We start from the raw sequence: 19,677 nt of genomic DNA, 5'->3' as shown, positions 1-19,677 counted from the left end.
GAAGATTGGCTGAAATAAAGCTGTAATTCATTTTATGGTAGTAACACTCTCAAAGTACCTGTAAAGATTAAACTAATGAAAGGGTGGCGTTAACAAGCGTTTAAGCAAATCCGGGGGCCGTGTTAGTAGCGGATAAAATGTATCATTCGGTTAATGTCGGTTCACTCGTAAAGTGCATCAGTCCTCCGTGTGTCGTAAAAAGACCTCTTCGACTAACAATTTCCTGATGGTCTGTAAATAGTAAGTTTATTGTCTTTTTATGAGGTACTCGGACCGTAAAAAGGAAATAAAAGAGCACCGCCGATGGTGATAATAAAAAAAATAATTTTCGACTCATCTTCGTGATTATCTCGCTCAGTTTTACGAGCGGCCCTTAAGCGGGAGCGGGACGGAGCGCTTTACGGCGTGTCGCGACCCTTTCCGATGGGGGTAAAGGTCGTAAAATGGAAGCATAAGGATAATGTTCTGGGTTTCCTATACAGCGCTTCATTCATGATTTCCTTTTAGTACAGTACATGTAAATCCGATTGCTTCGTCAATACTCTTATTGGATCGTTCCCTTGTAGTACACCCGTAATAGAATTCTTCTTCGCTCCTTTATTTCCTCTCTAACAAGCCATTCCCTTTGTTTTCGACAGACGGTGGGAGAATAAAACCTCCTAATGAAAAACGTCTAGTTCCAAATTTGAATTCAAATTTTCGCGATAACGGTTCCATTAATTGAGTAGGGCACCGCTATCCCGTGGCAAGTGGCGAGATCCCGACACTCGATTAGTTCAGCTCCAGTGAGCGGCCGGGACGCATCCTAATTCTTAAAGGGCCATCAGCAGACCTTTATGCGTTAATAAAGTTGCAATATAAAAAGAATGGAGGCGTCCGAGGGTGAAGGAAGGGTAGGCTTAAGTACGCGTTTAAGACGATGTAGAGGGCGTGCGAATTTGTCAACCCGTACTGTGAGGATTCAATTGCGATGATTAAATAAAGACAAGAGGCCTTTGTGTCGAGGAAATGTCCGATATCTTGGCTTTTGTTCGCCGATTTGTACCGGATGCTCACTTTGCGTACTTGGGCGACGGAGTAACTTGTTTATGGCCGCTTCGATTTTTATGACGGCTCCTATGATCTCGTAATGTTATGATAATGTTTTATTGATGTGCTTCGGGAAACCGTAATGTTTCGCTCTAAATGATGCATCAAATTGACGTGTTCTTAAAATATTTTTATGGTAATGTAAGCATTTTCAATATCCTAAGAGATTATTATGTTGTATGACGTTGCTAACGTTAATCTATAATTAATTAGAACATGTCTTGGTTTTTAATTGTGTGTATCAGTTTAATAAGTGTTTAAATTGTGTTTAAATTCTCAACTACTTAATAAAATGTATTTCCGGACCTATAGGACTTTTACGACGCTGGCAACATACTCAGGTACCCACTTCAAATGTCCATGGACAAGTCCTTTCGCCCCCTGTTGTATATAAAGCTAATTTGTCTGCTTAATATAAAATCATACATTCAAATTACTCTTAAAACCTTCTGAAGCCCTAGTCGTATTTCTACGCTCATTAGGCCAAAAACTATTTTCTTTTTTCCTTGATCCCAAACAAATAAGTATTTTCATAGAACATATTCACCGCTGAGATATCCTTAATCGGCCCGTTGCCCCCAAACAAAGAGTACGTCGTAAAGGAGTCGTGAGTGTTTTATGAGTCGTTCGGGGGCTTTATTTAACGGGTTCTCATACAGATTTTATACATGGCGACTGAATCTCTTATAGGCCCTATTACCCTGGTACATTTAATCGATTTCTTAAATGTAGTATTCTAAATAAAGTATGATAAAATTTAATCTAATTAGTTTTTTCAATTAAATTAGAATTTAATGAGTTCTAATAAAATTTAATTTAATTAATTAGAATAAATTGTATTATATTACTTTAAAAAAATGATTAGGTCAAATACATTTGCCACATACTTTTCTTAATCTGTAAAAGCGTGGCTGTCACGGATATTAAGTATTGCTAGTCGATAAAAATTAAGCATTATAAGGGGATTATTTGAAGTCATGGCTAACTTAGTAATTGATTAAAATGTCGTAATCTAGAAAATATTGTGTGACACAAATTTAGTAACAACTAATATGATAGGTTTTGTTACCTTTACTATTAATATAATATCTTTTAAGATACCTAGCAATGACAACCTTTCGATAATGCAAGGAATAAAAATAAATCCACTTTTATAGATGTATTTGTGAGCTAACTGACAATGTCAGTCTGACATTTCAAAATGGCGACGGTGGTACCAATTTTCGCCGTCAAAATAAAATAATAAACAGCACTTTGGATATGTAGTTAACACCCAAATTGCATGTTAAAGAACGCCTGAGAGAGGTATCAAGGGCTTCCTTGGATTGCTGGGACGGAACGATACGTTTGAGGAAAACTTGCCAGCCCGGAATTTTCTCGGGATATTTAGGCCGTATGTTTAATACGTTATTTACGAGCATTTGTCATTTAGAGTGTACTGTGCCTATGTGACATTTTCACGATTCCTTTTTAGTCCTGTTTGGTTATAGCAAAAAACACATAAATAATTGTATACCACAATTTGACTCCTGTTATTCTAGTAGTCGCGTAACTCTTGATTAGGTCATTAAACTTGAAATTTACTCAACAAATAAGCCTAGATTTTAAACCTTTGACAATTATCTGAATGGGCAATATAAAACGGCTTAACTCAATAAAATTTTATTATAACCGATTATAAGATGAAATTTATGACTTACAAAGATTGTAACACCTTTTACGAGCCGTAAAATGTCAAAATCCCAAATACACTTACGTATAATAAAAAAGAATCAGTGCGTCTGTATAAAAAAAATCATAAAAACATTTATAATTGTAGTCTGTATTTTCATTGGGTTGTTCAAAGACAAAAATATTGTCTAACACTAAAAACAATACTGGCTAATTAGTTGTCGATCTTAATGTCAGAATGTATTTATTTACTATACATTACTGAACCTTATAGGCCGCCATTTAAGTAGTTCAAACAATTTAGTAATAGGTAGGCTGCTGTTGAAGTAAACACTATACTAATAAGAATTTTTTAAAGTTGTCATTGGAGACTTAATTGATATCGTTTGCGTTTAAGATATTTAAGAATCACGTTGATTTTCTCAACCTTTTTTTAAATTTCGTGTACCCTCTAGATACGCCAGGCAACCAATTATCCCATTTGTTCTTTCAGAAGAACGCGTTTTTCCCAAAACTCTCAACACAAACCAGCTGGTCTGGATAGCCATAGTTGCTGTCATACTTTGATATCTTCTTGTATTCTTTGCCTATGTGTTTGTCACATTAAAAATGTTATTTTATACTTTTTGTACCAATGTATCAGTGTGCCGAGCGTTGGCATGCTCTTAGATTTGACACCGATTCTAAATAACTTAACTTCGACATTATATTATGTTCTTATTATAATACATTGTAAAAATTGACATCACATTTGCATGCCTATTTATATTTGCTGATTGCGCGAATATTTGTAGTTGATCGATCTAAACACTATAATCACTATCTTGGCAAATTTACCGAAACGATTTAACGAGGTTAGCGTTCCAAATTTGAAAATATTTTTCCCGCTCTTCAAGATTCACAGTGCACAGAACGTTCACATTCCACAGACGATATCACATCTCTAACCATCAAGTATCGAATACTTAAATAATCGAATAAAGTGACACTCGAGAAAAGCAAGTTAGGAACCCCTGCACTAGCTGGTAATCGAATTGCAGACCGCCACTTCACTTGAAGTGCGACGTTGTTAGCCAGTTGGGAGGGCTACAAGTGGTTACATTATGCAAAAATCTCAATTATTTATTCGACAATTGTGACAATAAGAGTATATGCTTCCAGCGTTAAAGGTACACAGGGACCAAACTTTTTAATTATTGTAATTACTATGTAGGTTAAGAATATTGTTAATACTGTATATCTGTGTTGGAATTATAGATAAAAGTCTGTTTTAGCTTATAACCCTTAGCGTGTATATATATATATATATATAGGCTGATAAACTAGGATCAAATATCTTTATAAAATATTGATACGTGCCTCCCATGGACACTAATGCCAGAGGCCTCGCGAATGCGTTACCGGCCCTTAAAGAATTGGCACGCTCTCTAAGATAAATTGCATTGTCAACTAAATTTATGAAAAATACAAAACTTATTTATACATATGAGTGTCGCTTTTTTACATTAAAGAATGAATTCTAGACATAGACAAATGCGTTAATTTACGTCAATAGCGGTCATTGACATTAATTAAACCTGTATCATAGATAAATCGATACCCAACTAAAACAGTTCATCAATATTCAGTGTTATTCATTGTTTCGTTCAGATTTCGTTCTATTCAATGTTAAAAGATAAAATAAAGATTAAGAATTAAACCGTGGAAGTAATAATAATAATGTATTGAAGAGATTTGATTGTATGTTGGTCCAAAACTGGACCGAATTGAAAATCTTTCACCATACATTAATCTCTAATGAACAATTTCTGTAATGACTAAATCCCTATATTGCGTATGTTGCGGAAACCATTGACAATAGATCAAAGTGATGTTCAACTGTACTTTCATAGAATACCGATTCTCTTTTGGTTTTTTCCCGTTTACCGTTATTCAAAACATCAAGATGGCTCGTTACTTTTAAGTATTTTTTCCAAATGTAATCGTGCCTATTCCAGAGCTTATTTTGAAAAATTATTGTTGTAGTTTATATCTTATTATTGATTAAACCGACCTCCTAAGTCTCCATTCTTCTCCAGACACGTTTAGGCCCTAGTCCTCTCAATGCCTAAATACAACACACTTTACAATTAAATAAAGGAAAACGCGGGAAAATTCGATCCGTGTGACGGAAAGCAATTACTCGGGCGTTGCTGACGCAGTAATCGAGGCGAGTCAGTTACAGTTTATGGCGTGACAATGACGACCGTCGGTTAACTGTGCCAAAAGTCAGTTAATTTTATGCTTACTGTTAACATCTTGCGGTTCAACTATTGTTGCGTTGATTATGATTCCATTACGTGATTATCAAGAACATTTCCGCATTTATACTTGTCTTTAAATCAATTAGTGGCGCTATAATCTTTTTAGGTCTGGGCCTCAGATTTCTGTATCTGTTTCATGATTATTTGTTAATCGAATAAGCAAGTAGGTGATCAGCCTTCTGTGCCTGATGTACCACGTCTTTGGATTTGACGGTTTCCTCACGGTGTTTTCCTTCAGTTGAGGAAATGTTAAATGTGAACATAGAAAGTCCAAACCACTAAGCCAACACTGGACTCCAGACTGGTCTTTACAATTACTGAACGACATGAGAATGTCCCACGCCATGTCATCGTTTGGGTGATTTTTAAGACAGTAGTTTGCGTATATATTTATTTGTATCTATTCTTTTTAGATGGCAGTTTGACAGCCCGTGAGGACTCTCACATCAGTTAATATTAATGAACAGTCACCATTTTGGCATCGTCTGTAGAAAAAATTTAAAATAGTTCCAAATAACTAATGATACAGTGTTAATGTATGCCGACTGAGGCGTCATCAGCTGAATTAATGTTTATCTTTGACTTGTTTCACTTTTAAGCTTTTGACCTGATTGATGGTGTAACTGTTTCAAATTTAAAGATTTCTATGCTTATACATCAGTGTTGGCCTAGTGGCTTCAGCGTGCAACTTTCATACCTGACGTCAGGTTCGAATGGACTGTCTTCGAGTGCACACTTGCACGAAAGGTGAAGGAAAACATCGGCAGGAAATCCGCTTGATTTAGACCCAAATAGTTGACGGCGTTTGTCAGACACAACTGATCCTATTAGATAAATGAACATGAAGCTGATACAGAACTCTGAGGCTCTAAGAATATTGTAACGCCAGTGATATAATTTTATTATTTAATGAAATAGTTTCGTATGTGTGGTTCGGTGGAAGAACGCGCGTACATTTAGTAGGAAGCAAAGCTGATTGTAGTATGGTATATCCGCCAGCCCCGCTCTATAAATATTGATAAATGGCTGGCTTAAGCATAAAACTGATGACGTCATTAAATTAAAAAGAAATTGTACTTGGACGAAAATATATCACGATGATCACAATTTGGAGGTCGGTAGCTAGACAGGATCCGATGATTAATGAATACGTGATCAACTTAGCAATACGTGTAAGGATAACGTTATCGAAATTTGATAGTAAACTCTTCAAGTATCGTCTCTGATAAGATTTATAAATGTTACCTTCAAAAACAATGAACAAACAGTTTTCAAGTTACTGAGTGACACAAATATACGAAAACATCTTGTTTGAATTCTCGTGGAAAGATCCAGCGGTTATCTATTAAGCAAACATTGTCTATGCTTCATCTGATCTAGCCAACATCCGGCCTTATCTAATCTATGGTCACTGTTTGAGATACACCGAGATACACGCCACTGTAAAAAACAGCAATTTAAAATTGGAAGCCGTATTTATTCTATGCAAATATCAATAGATAAAGCTGGCGCCATTCGAAATTCAAAAATCACATGTCAAGACGTCATAACTTTCTCGTGTCGATGTTTTTTTAATGTCAAAGATGACAGGTCATACATGTGCAAGTAGGTCCTAATCGTTTTTACACGCTCAAGTATTGTCACTAGAGATTTGTGCCCATCGACTCCTCGAGTGGTTTTAAACAAACATCATTGAGTGGAGAATAGAGGTCTCTTGTGCACCCTCATAAACAAATAACGTTTATTTATTTAGAAAAAATAGTAATCTTTGAGTTGAGTTATCGTTGCATCCGCTACATGCAACAAATATTGAGATTTCTCACGGTAGCGAATTGAAATACCATTGTTTTTATTAACTAAATACCTCTTCAGATGCCTTAAGATTAGTTTTAGCTTAACGAGTACGTAATTCTGATGTAAATAGCAAAACAACTGTACGCATTGTCTCCGAAGCCCCGCTGTAGGCCTTAAAACTTTTATGACAGGTAAACTCTAAGCAAACTTCAAAGCATCAGAGAAACCGCGATTTCACAAGTCGAATTACAAATGCCAAGTGTTTGTTCTGACATTATCTAGCGATTAGCCCAGATGACACAGACTTCAGTTTTGTTACGCAAATGTACTCTGGGAATAACGACGACATTTTGATACCTCGACAAAAAGTCCTTCTTTAGTATTGTCACAGATTATAAAAGTTGTCTGTGGATCACACGACTACGTGTAAATCAACCCTAAGATGGATGAGAGATTTTTTTTTCATATTATTTACCAAATTAAATAGTTAAATCGTTTGTTTAATAAATATTTGAAATTAAAACGAACATTAGAAACGTAAACAGGAGCACAGACAGAACCGTATGATGTCATCAAACAGTACCAATTACCAGGCAAGCAGAACGATGCAAGAGTTATCTCTTTGATCACCTCCTTAATTACTACATTGGCTGCCTGACAGTGGCATTTTAACTAAGTATAGTAAATTCTGACTTAAGAAAGACGTATGGATATAAGATGACGTTTTTTCGGTTGACAGTGACGTATGACGGTTTCGTATTCGGTTTTTGAAGTCGGTTAAAAATCAGAAGGTGTATTCGTTAATTAAGTTGTTGTGTAACAGGAGCAACAATCAATTCACAGTGATACGCCTAGTACTAGGCGTCCATAAGTCAGCAAGCACTAATAAAGACGCTGGCACATTGCATGTCCATGGTAAAACGCTGGGCGTAGCGACTCCGCCCCGGCGGCTTTTAGCGGACTTTGCTTTACTGCACTGGCGTTTTATGACTCCCTTGTACTGCCAACGAATTAGTGTAGACAATCGCGTGTTAAACTTCTGTGAAATGACCGCTGTCTTAGGGGTGCGTGGCAAAATAAAATGAATCCAATTTTTCTGCTAGTACAAACACATTTTACGAAACACTGTGTAATATAAATTTACTTTACTTATATATAAAAAGTATATCCATTAAAAGTTGACTTATATGTTATACATATATATACAAAATACCATCCGTATCACCTCGACGTCTGTCGCTGCACAACCGACTGTTCCTTAAGGCCGAAGTGAAACCAGCTGCCCTCTGAAGCATTTACGAACCAGTTAAAGCCTTTCAAGAAAAGAACTTGCAAACGTTCTGGCAATGTCCATGGCCATAACACTTGGTCCGTTTGCCTATAACATAAACACAATGCTGTATAATTCCGAGTATTAAAAGTGCAATTACAATGCAATTTTGTCGATTGTTGAAGCGTTTTGTTTGTGCAAGCACATTTTACAATAGGTGCGAAGCTCAAGGCGCCAAATTCCTATTACCCCAAAATAATTGGTCAACACACGCGAACTGTCTATCAAGTTAGGGTGAACCCTCACGCGACGTCAATACATAATTAATACATTATTTAACTATTAACTGCTCTTGTGGCGATTTTGCGCCCTAGCCAATAGTTTAACCATTATTAAGAATTTTAACAAATTGTATTCGGTTACAAGAAAAACAATAAACAACAATGCTTTAGGAATGCACGTTCTAGAATATTATTTATTTACACTTATATACCTTAAATATATAATCAGGTTATATAAGTGAGTTAACTGAGACACACATACACACATGTAGGTCTTATCTAACGAATTGTGTTGATAATTTGACGTTTTATAGGTCAAAATATCATTTATTCAAGCAAAAATTGGTCATCAAGACGTAGAACGGATGAAAAGAAACTACATCCATAATCTAGCTAACATGGAATTATGAATCCACCAATAAAAATGACCACCTAGCTTCTATCAGTAATGGCCATGGCGAAGAGAATAGACTTTTGTATCTATGAATTCTTCACATGCAGATGGGCAGATTTTCTTCAAAAAGTTACTAACACCCCGTGTTGCGGTACCAAACCCAGACGCCAAAGACGAAGCCACGGCTGTATCAATGTAAACAAAGTTGAACAATACGTAAAGTTTATTATTGATGCCATATCAAAGACACGATTCCCAGAAAGCGGCTCTTTGTACACCCCCTGCGTTTGTTCAATTGGAATTACTGGAATACTATTACATCACTAATTAATAATATGCTGGAAACTCACGAAAATATCGAATTTATATAGTATTGTGCTTCGTATACAATAATTATACCTTTCAGCATCGTTTAGACCTCAGATTACTGTATCGGTTTCATAATCATTGGTCAATGCAAGTAGGTGATCAGCCTTCTGTGCTTACTCTGTCTTCTTTTTCTGGTCTAATGCAAGGTATCACGTTGTTATCCTGCACCGTTCCAGCTAATAAGTGTGCCCAAGTCCATTGTTCCACCAGCTGTTCCAAACTACGACCTGGGATGGGGTCGCCACAAAGCCACAAGCCCAACACTGCTCTATCTAGGCAATATTATTCAGCAATGTTTATCTCCCTTGTCTTGGACATGGTTTTCACGACATCTCTAGCTTTAACTCACATCTAATTTAGTTTTTATGATTAGTATTCTTAAAAAATAGCTTAAAAGCCAACAAATTAAAGCACATTTTGAAGAAGCAAGGCATACTTTAAAAACAATCGCAATGAAGAGTTCGGATGAACACCTAAAGGCGTAGCTCGAACGCAAAAATGGCGCATATCTCGCTCCATATACGCTGGAATGATTTATGTACGTGCATATGCATTGTCCCGAACACATAAAATAATATAATAATGAAGTAATCGTCCCGAGAATGGCTCTTCACAATGGTTCCGTTAATTGCGCCCTTTGTGCATTCGAATAGAACATTTTCATGTTAAACCGAAATAGTCCTTTTATTGCCATATTTATATCACGGCTTTTAAACGTCAAGTGCTTGCAAGGACTCGCAATGAAACTAAGCGATCCACTTTGTTATTGATTTTATTCCTTATAGTTTGTCTTTCTCTCTTTCTTTCTGAGAATCTTACAGAGGTTCAAATGACATCAATGGACTTTTTCGTACATTACTGAACGTGTCAGAAGCCCTAACCGATACGCCGACTTGCCTACACACCATTCTATATTCTTGTCTGATTAGGGATATTGAGGCCCATAATTGTCTTAATTTAGACCACGCGTAGGCAATCGACCCCGTCCTGCCATCACATGTCCCTACAATTACTAAACTTTTTTTTAAATGCCTGTAAAGAAATATAAATATTTCTTTTAGATTGTTAATTATCTGTCATGTGTCAAAACTGATGTTTTATTTAATTGGTAGTCTGTGGAAAGAGACGCCAGTTTTGGCTTGTCACTTGAGTTTTTACAGATTCTATTAAAATATTTAAATTGAATATATAATAAATATATATGAATTTTACTTAGAATTTGATGAAAATAATAGTTTTGAACAGCTTTTTTGAAATAAACTGAAAAATTTTGTTTGTATATTTCAGGTAATTGATTACTTATTCGTTACTTTATTATTTAGTTTTTGGGTAAATAAAAACTACGGCCGGATATTTGTACAACACATTTATCATATACGATATAAACACTTGCTCAAGACATCAAGCACACACATTCATAAATCAAAGTCGGAAATCATGTGTTCTAGCGCCATTTATTATTTCTAAATCTAAGCACTACTCTAAGATACATGCAAAAGTATAAAAGGGAGACTACTACTAACAACCGTCAAAGTCGTTCATTAAAATTTTTTAAGATATTTGATAGAGTTTTATTTAGTACCGAACAGAAACCGTAATATGTGTTTTTGTAATTATTAAGTAGTAAAATTATTATCAAACCACAATCGTAATGTTTTTTATAAACTCTTTGTTAAATTAAAATAACATAAGACAAACTAAAAAGTATCTATTTTTAATTTCGCCTTAAGTTCCTAGGAACTGAATTGTCTTTGAATGCGTTGCCTGGAACCGCATGTTTGTTTGTCGGACTGTAAACTGTATCATAAACTGTGTGTGGCCAGCTCTTACGACGAAATCTGAACAGATGTGTATAGATCAAAAGAGTTGCCAGCGATAAAAAAGTTAATGTATAGTACTAGAACAGTTGTTTCTTTCTCGTTATACGTATTCCAAGCAGAATTCCCAGTTCCAGTAAAGCGCTTATTAGGATTTTTAGACATGTATAGATAATAAAGATTTATACAAAGTTAAAAAATCTTATCATGAATATGAATCTAATAGCCTTATTTATATATATTTTTTTATACTACAATGATCGAATCATAATTACCAAGCAATTATAACTTTCGAATGGTTCATTATCGAAGGTAGTGGCTCCGTTATTAACCGGGATTACGGGTATCCGAGACCCGGATATAGGGATTTGCTCGGATTCGGGACCGGGAAATGATAACAGAATGGTATATATCTTTTGATACCTCGCTTGAATTATAGCCACGGTATTAGTGTACGGCCCCTTATTGTGTAAAAGATTTTAAATAAAAAGAAAAGAAAAAAGATGTTTTTACTAACCTTAACGCAAAAATATTAATCAGTGGCGCTAGAAGCTTCTTAGCCTCAGATTTCTGTCTGTTTGCACTGCTCACTACTCTAAAACACGGATATGCTTCGCCAAGTATTGCATTTAGAACTTATAGACGCTTTGTATCATCAGAAACCAGCTGAGAACTAATCAAATGAAAGCGAACTAACAAAAGACTCACCAACCGATACAGAAAAAAGTCTGTAGAATAGATATAAAGTCTTAAACAAATCTGTAATGAATAGTATGTATAACGGGAGTGTAAATGCGATCATTACAAAAAAAATCCAACAAGATCCAGACTTCGAAGTAATCTTCCGTCCTGCCCTTCAGGCGATTGACCACCCCGCCACGGCCCAAGAAGCCCGTGTCTCGCAGGAGACCTTGCTTTAGTCGCAGTTAAGGGCCCGTTCCGGCTGAGCTTACCAAAAGGCCCTTAAGGCCAACAGCGAGAATACATTTAAAAAAAAACACTCGGAGTCTGATAAATGGAACATTAAACTATGTTTACAAGATAAACAGTGAGTCCATTAAGCTATCAAAAATAAAAATTTAATCAAAGCCCGCATGAGGTGTACTATAAATTAGACCCTAATGCGCAAGCGACGCTGACTGATAGTACTCGGTGACGGCTAAGTGCGATCGCTTGTAGCTCGATATCGGCCTACGCTCTGGGACTCGTTTTTCCCTTTGGGATTTCTATTTTAGTCCCTTCAAATGTGACAGGACACGTAGCTGCTAAAAGTATATACTTCATTGTGGACGGGAAAAACGTCATCTTTGCTTCCAATATCTATTCTGGGTAATTGTGTTACTTTAATCTTTGCTTCCTGGTTTTTTGATTCCTGCAACTGTTATACATGAAAAAATCCCGAATTGTGGAATCGACTCTCGCTGTCTTACTTGAAAGATCTTCAATTGTTTAAAGAAAGAGTTTACTCCTTCCTCTTCCTTAAGGCCGGCACCCGCTAAAATCGGTGTCCATGGGCTGCAAAGAATGACCTTTTTGGGGCGTCCCGCTTCTTATCCAATTAAATCAATTCCTAAATGACCCAGGTTCCAATGACTTTATGGTACATAATTCAACGCTGACCATCACTGCTTGCCACAAAAGCTCATAAATCCTATAAGATGTTCTGATACAGTACTCCGTCTGGTCGCTATAACTCCATCGAGGTTTTTTCTGATCTATTAATGTGTTTATATGGAACCAGCTGCCCTCTGAAGTATTTCCGAACCGAAGGTCCATCATAGAGTGTATTTCATAAAAGGCCGCACACTCGCGGGCACTCAGAGTATTAAGAGTATTCATAGGCTGAATCAATTGACATCAGATGAGCCTTCAATCTGGGGGATTTATAACATGTCTTATATCCTTAAAAGCCGGCAATGCAACTAACAAAAAAGGCGTCCATGGAACAGTTGTCTTCGGACCCTCGTTCTGCCCCCCCTTTATAACGACTTCGTCTGATGTTGATGACAAGGTAATTTAGTTCAGTTAAAAAAAATCCGGGATCCATTGAGTTCTCGAAGTTTCGAAGTCCAGACACAGATTATAAATACTCAGTTCCCTTTGCACCGTTACATTCCACCTGAACTTGTTGAAATTGTCAAACTGAGCTCACGGCGTATAAATAGACCCCTGCATATCCGCGATTACGACCCGTATTCGATTGTGATAGAGCTCAGTATCGTGATAAGACGTGTGTTATTGTATATAAGCTTATTAAGAACGAATCCCACTGGCGAACACGCAACATCAGTAGCCGGGGCTATATGGCGCTGTAATTAATAAGAAATGTGATATTTTTATTTTCTAAGCTTTAACTTTAATCAAATGTCAGAAATAAAATTGTATTCTCTTATGTTAAATAATGTCTTTAATCCCCTATGACGCGGAGATTTCTCAAGTTATATTTCTGTAGTGTAATTTTTTTATGATTTGCACATGTTTCAATTGTGTTGTTATAAAATTCAACTAAATAACTTTATAAAATTCTTGTTCCCAGTTTTTGAATTAATAAAAAACGGTTTTAAGAGAACACTATATATAAACACTTATCCTCCATGCAAAGTTAGAGAATTAACACTTAACAAATTAATCAATGAAGCTTTTTATAAATTTGACGATTATTTAAATGATCCTAAAGCCCTTGGGAATGATTTGCTCCAGTTCAAACAATTTGTATACCTCAAAACTTGACCATTAACTTGCCTTGACTTGCGAACTGGTAGTAAATGTGAATTTAGAATCAATTTAACATCTTTTCTATTGACGTTCATAAGTGCACTTAGTTACCTATATGAATTAAGGTTTTTTCAGTTTTAGTTTGAGTTATCAGAATGTCAAAACGACTAACTATCGCGTTCTATATATCTCTTATAAGACACCAGCTCGCTACTATACACGTATTAGATATAGTTCATATAATTACACTAAACGGCTGGCAAAAGAAGAGAATTTTAATAACATCATTTTTGTGTGAGTATTGTGCTTATGTTTATAAAAACATTTAAATAATGAACCCGCGCCATGTAAGCCCAGTCGGCGAGTAAGTGGAATCATACGTACATTTCCAAGTATGGCCGCGTCACAAGACCCGGTGCAACGGAGATCTTTTTATTTTAAACGACAGTTTAACTACGGTTTAAATAAAAATACAATTATTTCAATTTAACAATTCATTCTTTCATTAACAGATCTATAAATATCTTATAATAATGCTTCTTATAAGAATAATTGTTTACATTTATTTATAATTACTCTTGGAAGTGTAAAAAGACAAAAATGTCTATAATTGCAAATAAACAAGCGGTATACCGCCGTAAACCCTTGCAAAAATAATAATAAATAATAAAATAGAACTGTCTAAAAATTTTGAAAATCTCGGCAATTATTAACAAACAAACGTAATGACAGTAACATTGTAAAAAAATAAAGAAAAAATCAATAAAAATTCTTAATATTTTAATGAAGTATTTCCTAATTAGCCTGTACTGTGTGTCAGTATGAAAGTCACCCACCCCACACACACACTCACTTACATTACGGTATACGTTTTCAAAACTAGAAACCAAGAACAGTTTCCTTAAAATCCCTAACATGTTCTTATTTAACCCGCCCGTTGGTGGAATAGTGGAATCGGGCGATCGTGCTCAGTGCGGAATGTAAATAGATTGAAAACCGGCGGTCTCTGAGCTCGGGAAAAACGTTTAATTATTTATTTACTCACCCGACTGCGCTCGGGATTACTCTAATCAAAATCTTTATATCTGCACTCTAGATACTCTAGATAATATATATAAAAGATGTCGGAATATATTTTAGTTAAATTTTTAAATGTACATCATTTGCCACAGTGTGCTTCATTACTGAAGATCATGCCTGTCTGAAGCCCTAACCGATACGCCAACAGCCTCCACACCATTCTATGCTCAGCTTGTCAGGGCATTATGTTGAGAACCATATTTGTCTGTTGGTCAGATGACATGACAGACCAACGACATTACCAACTTGGTCGTCTGGCAATATGGCCAACATAGCACCCATTTAAATGACAGTCTTCTGGTGAACTTTAGTTGGTTGAGAATGGATTTTATTGGTTATTTTTACAGTCCATGGTGGTCGCAACATTCTTCTCTAACACCTCGAACATCGTGAGGCAACCGACTGCTTGACTCAAAAACTCGCCTGCGTGTGTCAGGCACAGGAGGCTGATCATGTACTTGCCTATTAGATTGACCAATAAACATGAAAGAGATACATAAATCTGTAACATAATAATGTTGTAGTTCCATCAATTACATTAAATATAACGAAAAAACTATTAATAATATAATGTCCCATACATAAATTCAAACATACTATATAAACATTCTAACCCTATATTGGAGCCATCACCTGTCAACCTGTCACCTAGCTGTCAACCTGTCAAATTTGTCCCGATACAGATAAGAAATTCTAAGAAAATACGATAAGTCCGATAATACCAATGTTCCACATGTAACGTATAAGTGTTTATTAAATTTGTGACCCCGATTTTGTCTGGGAAAAGGTTCATTTATTATATATTATAAGTTGATTACATAGTAACGACTTGTATTCATATACCTACCCTTATATTGTTTGTCTACAGTTAAATTAAAGAAACCCACTCACGAGCCCTCTGGAGTGTCCATGGGTATCACTTAACATTACAAGTCTTTTTTTCTATAAAAAAAAAAACAGTAAGATTCTTAGGCTTGTGGTGTTACCAATTTTAAAATATTCCGATAAAGAGATTTATGTGTCAGATTCAAGCCTGAAGCAAGGTTTCCTTGGTGCATAGCCGTAATGTAGGACCTCAGGGTTGAGACGCTCACGCCAATAGGACCACAGTGTCCTTGGGCGGACACTAAATTAGACGAGCCTTGGTCCCTTAAAAAAAAGTGAAACTCCCTTTTGAGCGCTGTCAAATATGTCAAAACTACATACAGAAAAAATTGGTTTGACAGCTGAAAATAGATATATTTAAAATCGATTGACGTTTGATATTACTAGCCGTAGGCTACTGGCCAGTAATAAAAAATAAACTATTTTTTTTTAATAATTACGTGTTTAACAATTCTTTCTTCTTGTTTCAGATGCAATGGGTAAGTGGTGCAGTAGTTTCGTGACGGTGTGAGTGGTTCTCTTCATAAATCATGTCTGGCCATAAACGTGGCGAACAAAAATTCCAATCTTCATAAAATTCGAAAAATAATTACGGTCAACTTGACTTTAGAGCCCACGAAAAGTTAACTAAGTATTATTACCGACTTAATACATATATAGTTCAAAATTATACTAGTTATGTATATGTACAAAAGATCTGTGTAACAATTTTTTTTACGAAAATCAAACTTAAGTACGTCAAAAATATTTATTTTGACAAATAAAATTTATATACTACTAAGTAATAATAATAACAACAACTCGGTCTTGGCCACTTAGTTCACGCAAAATTATATCGGGAAACACTAGGAGTCGTGAATTCGACTCGCGTCGTAAACTTTGATTAGGTCATTACAGATTGTTAATTTATTAGCGCAAATTGTATGGTTATCAAAGGAAAATGAGTTTTAATCTGTCCGTTTAGGGTTGATTTTGTTCTGCGTAATTTAATTGTAATTCATATTAAAAAGTTATATCGCGTGTTATACGCGACTCATCGTTGTAGGAAGTATGTTTGAAGATTGTTTTGGTTTTTCTATAACGTTGCCAGTTGCCATAGAGTAATTAAAATAATAGTAAACTTTTATAAAAAAATATTTTTTGTTTTACAATTAAAAAGTACGTCCCTGAGATCGTAGGTTCGATCCCCAGTTGTGCACCAATGTACTTTATATTAACCACTCGCTCGAGCGGTGAAGGAACACATCGTGAGAAAAACGGCGTGTGTCAAACACACCTGATCATGAAACAGATACAAAAATCTGAGACAAAAATTGAAAAAGGTTGTAGTGGCAGTGATTTTTTTTTTATTAGCTGCCAGTTAGAAAAAAAAATAAAACTCATACCATAGTGATAGAAACAGAGACATTTATGCGCTGTTCCAATTTCAAAAATCATAATTTGAATTTCCATAACGTTCATTCACGCAAAATAAATTAAAGAAACAATTCCAATCGGACACGGGAATACACTCAAAACATTTTGCTATTTATCATAAAATATTGCTTTTCACCATCCTTGTCTCGCACCCAACGTGTGAGAGGGATAGTAAATGGTTCTTTTCAAATCGTGTCGTGCGTTGATTTGTTCGTGCCGGCGTCGATGTAAGATATTAATTACGGAAATAATGAGCTTTCTTGTTATTTTATAGATACGGTTAAAATATTTGGTAGTGCTGGGTTTGGTTCTGTAGATACATTATTATACATTAATCGTCAATTCCTTGAGTAAAGTCCTTACAGACCTATAAGTCTCGTCTTGTAACTAAATTAAAATTCATTTGTATCACGTTAAATCTTTTATGTAATTACTAGCTTTTACCCGCGTCTTTGTTCTCTTGACAGTTATGTACTAACATCAAAAACTAAAATCAATTCAACACTGTAATCGCTGTATAGCTTTCATACTACCAAATTTCATTGAAATCGGTTTAAAAAAAATTGCTTAGATCCTCAGAGTGGAGACTTAAAGCTAAGTATTAGAGCATTTTAATTTTTTTTTAAATTACTACCCAGTTTTTGTAATCTATTCGCATATTACTTATGTATGATATTTTCACCCGCGGATCCCAAAAATTGATTAATGGTTCCGTAGCACGCTGCGTGGTAGATAAAATCAGACGCGTTGACTACAAAAACTATTGTTCTAGTGAGACTGACCCACATCGATTGAAATATCGGCTCATAAGGCACAGACTAAATAACGGATAGAATTTTTTATCTATAACTCGCTCATATCGAACTACAGTAAATAAATGCTATAAACTCGAAAACTAGGTACTGAATGGATTTCACCAACAGATAGAGTAATTCCTGAAGATTATATAGGTGTATAATTAAATGTGATTTTATGTAAATTGACAGAAATATAACTATTATTGTTGAGGAAGTCGCAAAAAGTTCCTGTTAAAATGTATGCTACATATTATACAGTTATCGTTATAACAATATATAATACCATAAAAACTAAACAATATAATAATCTGATAACTCGTACAGTAATTAAAATGTTATAACGATAAAATCGAACAATACCCATAATTTAATAAAAATCTAAATGTCGTAATTAAAAAACATGGCCATAAATTGCGCATCCGACAATTACACTAACGTTGTAATTGCAAGATGGCGTCCGATAGTGACAGATTGACATTTGATTACAGAAAGCGCTTATATTGTGGTACAAGGAACATTTTAAATATAGAACAAAACATTCAAATATTTTTCATGACCTACATACTAGTTTGACTCTCAAACTTCTTTAAGTTCCTTAGTTCCTGGTAACTGGTGGTGAGGTGACCAGGCAAAAGACGTCTTAAATATTCATAAGAAGCTCTTCCTCTTTTCCCTTCCGTCACAAAATAGATTTAGTGACATTCGATTTATATAATACACCAACTTTATTTAAAATATAAGTACCTGTCAAATGATTGATGCTATATCTTACGATAACGGCCAAGTACAGCCATATGTGGTTCTCAAAAGGAGAAATTGTAATGCTGACCATATAAAAAATCACTAACGAAATTCGATAAGAACAAAAAGCTCTTGAGCATTTCGAAACAAAACGAGCACGTGAGACTTGACATTGAGTCTAAAAGAAATAAGGCATCGACGTCTTAAATATATTATACTGTTATTGTTAACAGCTTGTCCAAGTCACGCAAAACCGCTAAACGTCGCGTTGACACGTCCCAAAATGGCCATATCGTACGAAGATTCAAATTTCGAACGTAAAATTCAAGATGGCGACCTTCGCAAGTCGTATATCAATCGTGATTTACGCGCCACGGTCGAGGTCGACGGCCGCCCGAATTTCGTTCAGAAATGCACTGAGTAATTTATTTGTGACCATCTATTATTTTGTAGACTCGCGAGGTCCTAAACGCAGCTGACATTAATATATCATTTTATGCGATGGCACGGTTCATCGTTCTCGGTCCTTGTCGCGCGTACGTTTTAACGGTACGAGGGAAAGAGACGACGATAGGGGGGCGAGTAGTCCGTGTTTTCACTTTTTATAGTAGCAATATATTTGATCAGCTGATCGTCATGACGTTTACTGCCTGTGTGGCTATGTGTAATGTTTTTCATAATTTATATTATAGTGGTTTGTTTTTATACGTGTTGGATAGGTCGCGGTTTTATTTATAATGTGGAATATTTATCTAATGGCAACACAAGCCTCCATGTGGCCAGTGTTGACAGATAAATTTTGCATTGACTACCGTTTTTGGTTATTAAAAGTTTATTTATGATCCAAACTGGTCATAAATTAGAATTTACCATAATTTCTGTTAATAAATATTCACAATTAATATACTTTGCTTTATGGCTTTTCAATATTGACAAAAATTATTATATTAGATTACTTAATTTACGGTAGTTCTATAAAATTTCAATTACAGCAAGTTTTAGAAGATATTTAAAGATTTATCAGATGTTTCCTTATTTTCCTGGAAATCGAACAC

At 35.3% G+C, this 19,677-nt stretch overlaps 1 protein-coding gene across 6 annotated transcripts in view; it reads left to right on the top strand.

Moving 5' to 3' along the window:
* LOC123718865 (homeobox protein homothorax) overlaps positions 1 to 19,677 on the top strand; it is a 222,941-nt gene that overhangs the window by 94,408 nt on the left and 108,856 nt on the right. For all 6 annotated transcript variants that reach the window (XM_045675850.1, XM_045675842.1, XM_045675832.1 and 3 more), the window contains exon 8: positions 16,139 to 16,147. In XM_045675850.1, coding sequence (XP_045531806.1) covers positions 16,139 to 16,147 — 9 coding nt within the window. The remainder of the gene's footprint in view (positions 1 to 16,138; positions 16,148 to 19,677) is intronic.

This window comes from Pieris brassicae, chromosome 2 (assembly GCF_905147105.1).
Source record: "Pieris brassicae chromosome 2, ilPieBrab1.1, whole genome shotgun sequence".
Lineage (NCBI taxonomy): Eukaryota > Metazoa > Arthropoda > Insecta > Lepidoptera > Pieridae > Pieris > Pieris brassicae.
This window is presented reverse-complemented; position numbering and strand designations above follow the sequence as displayed.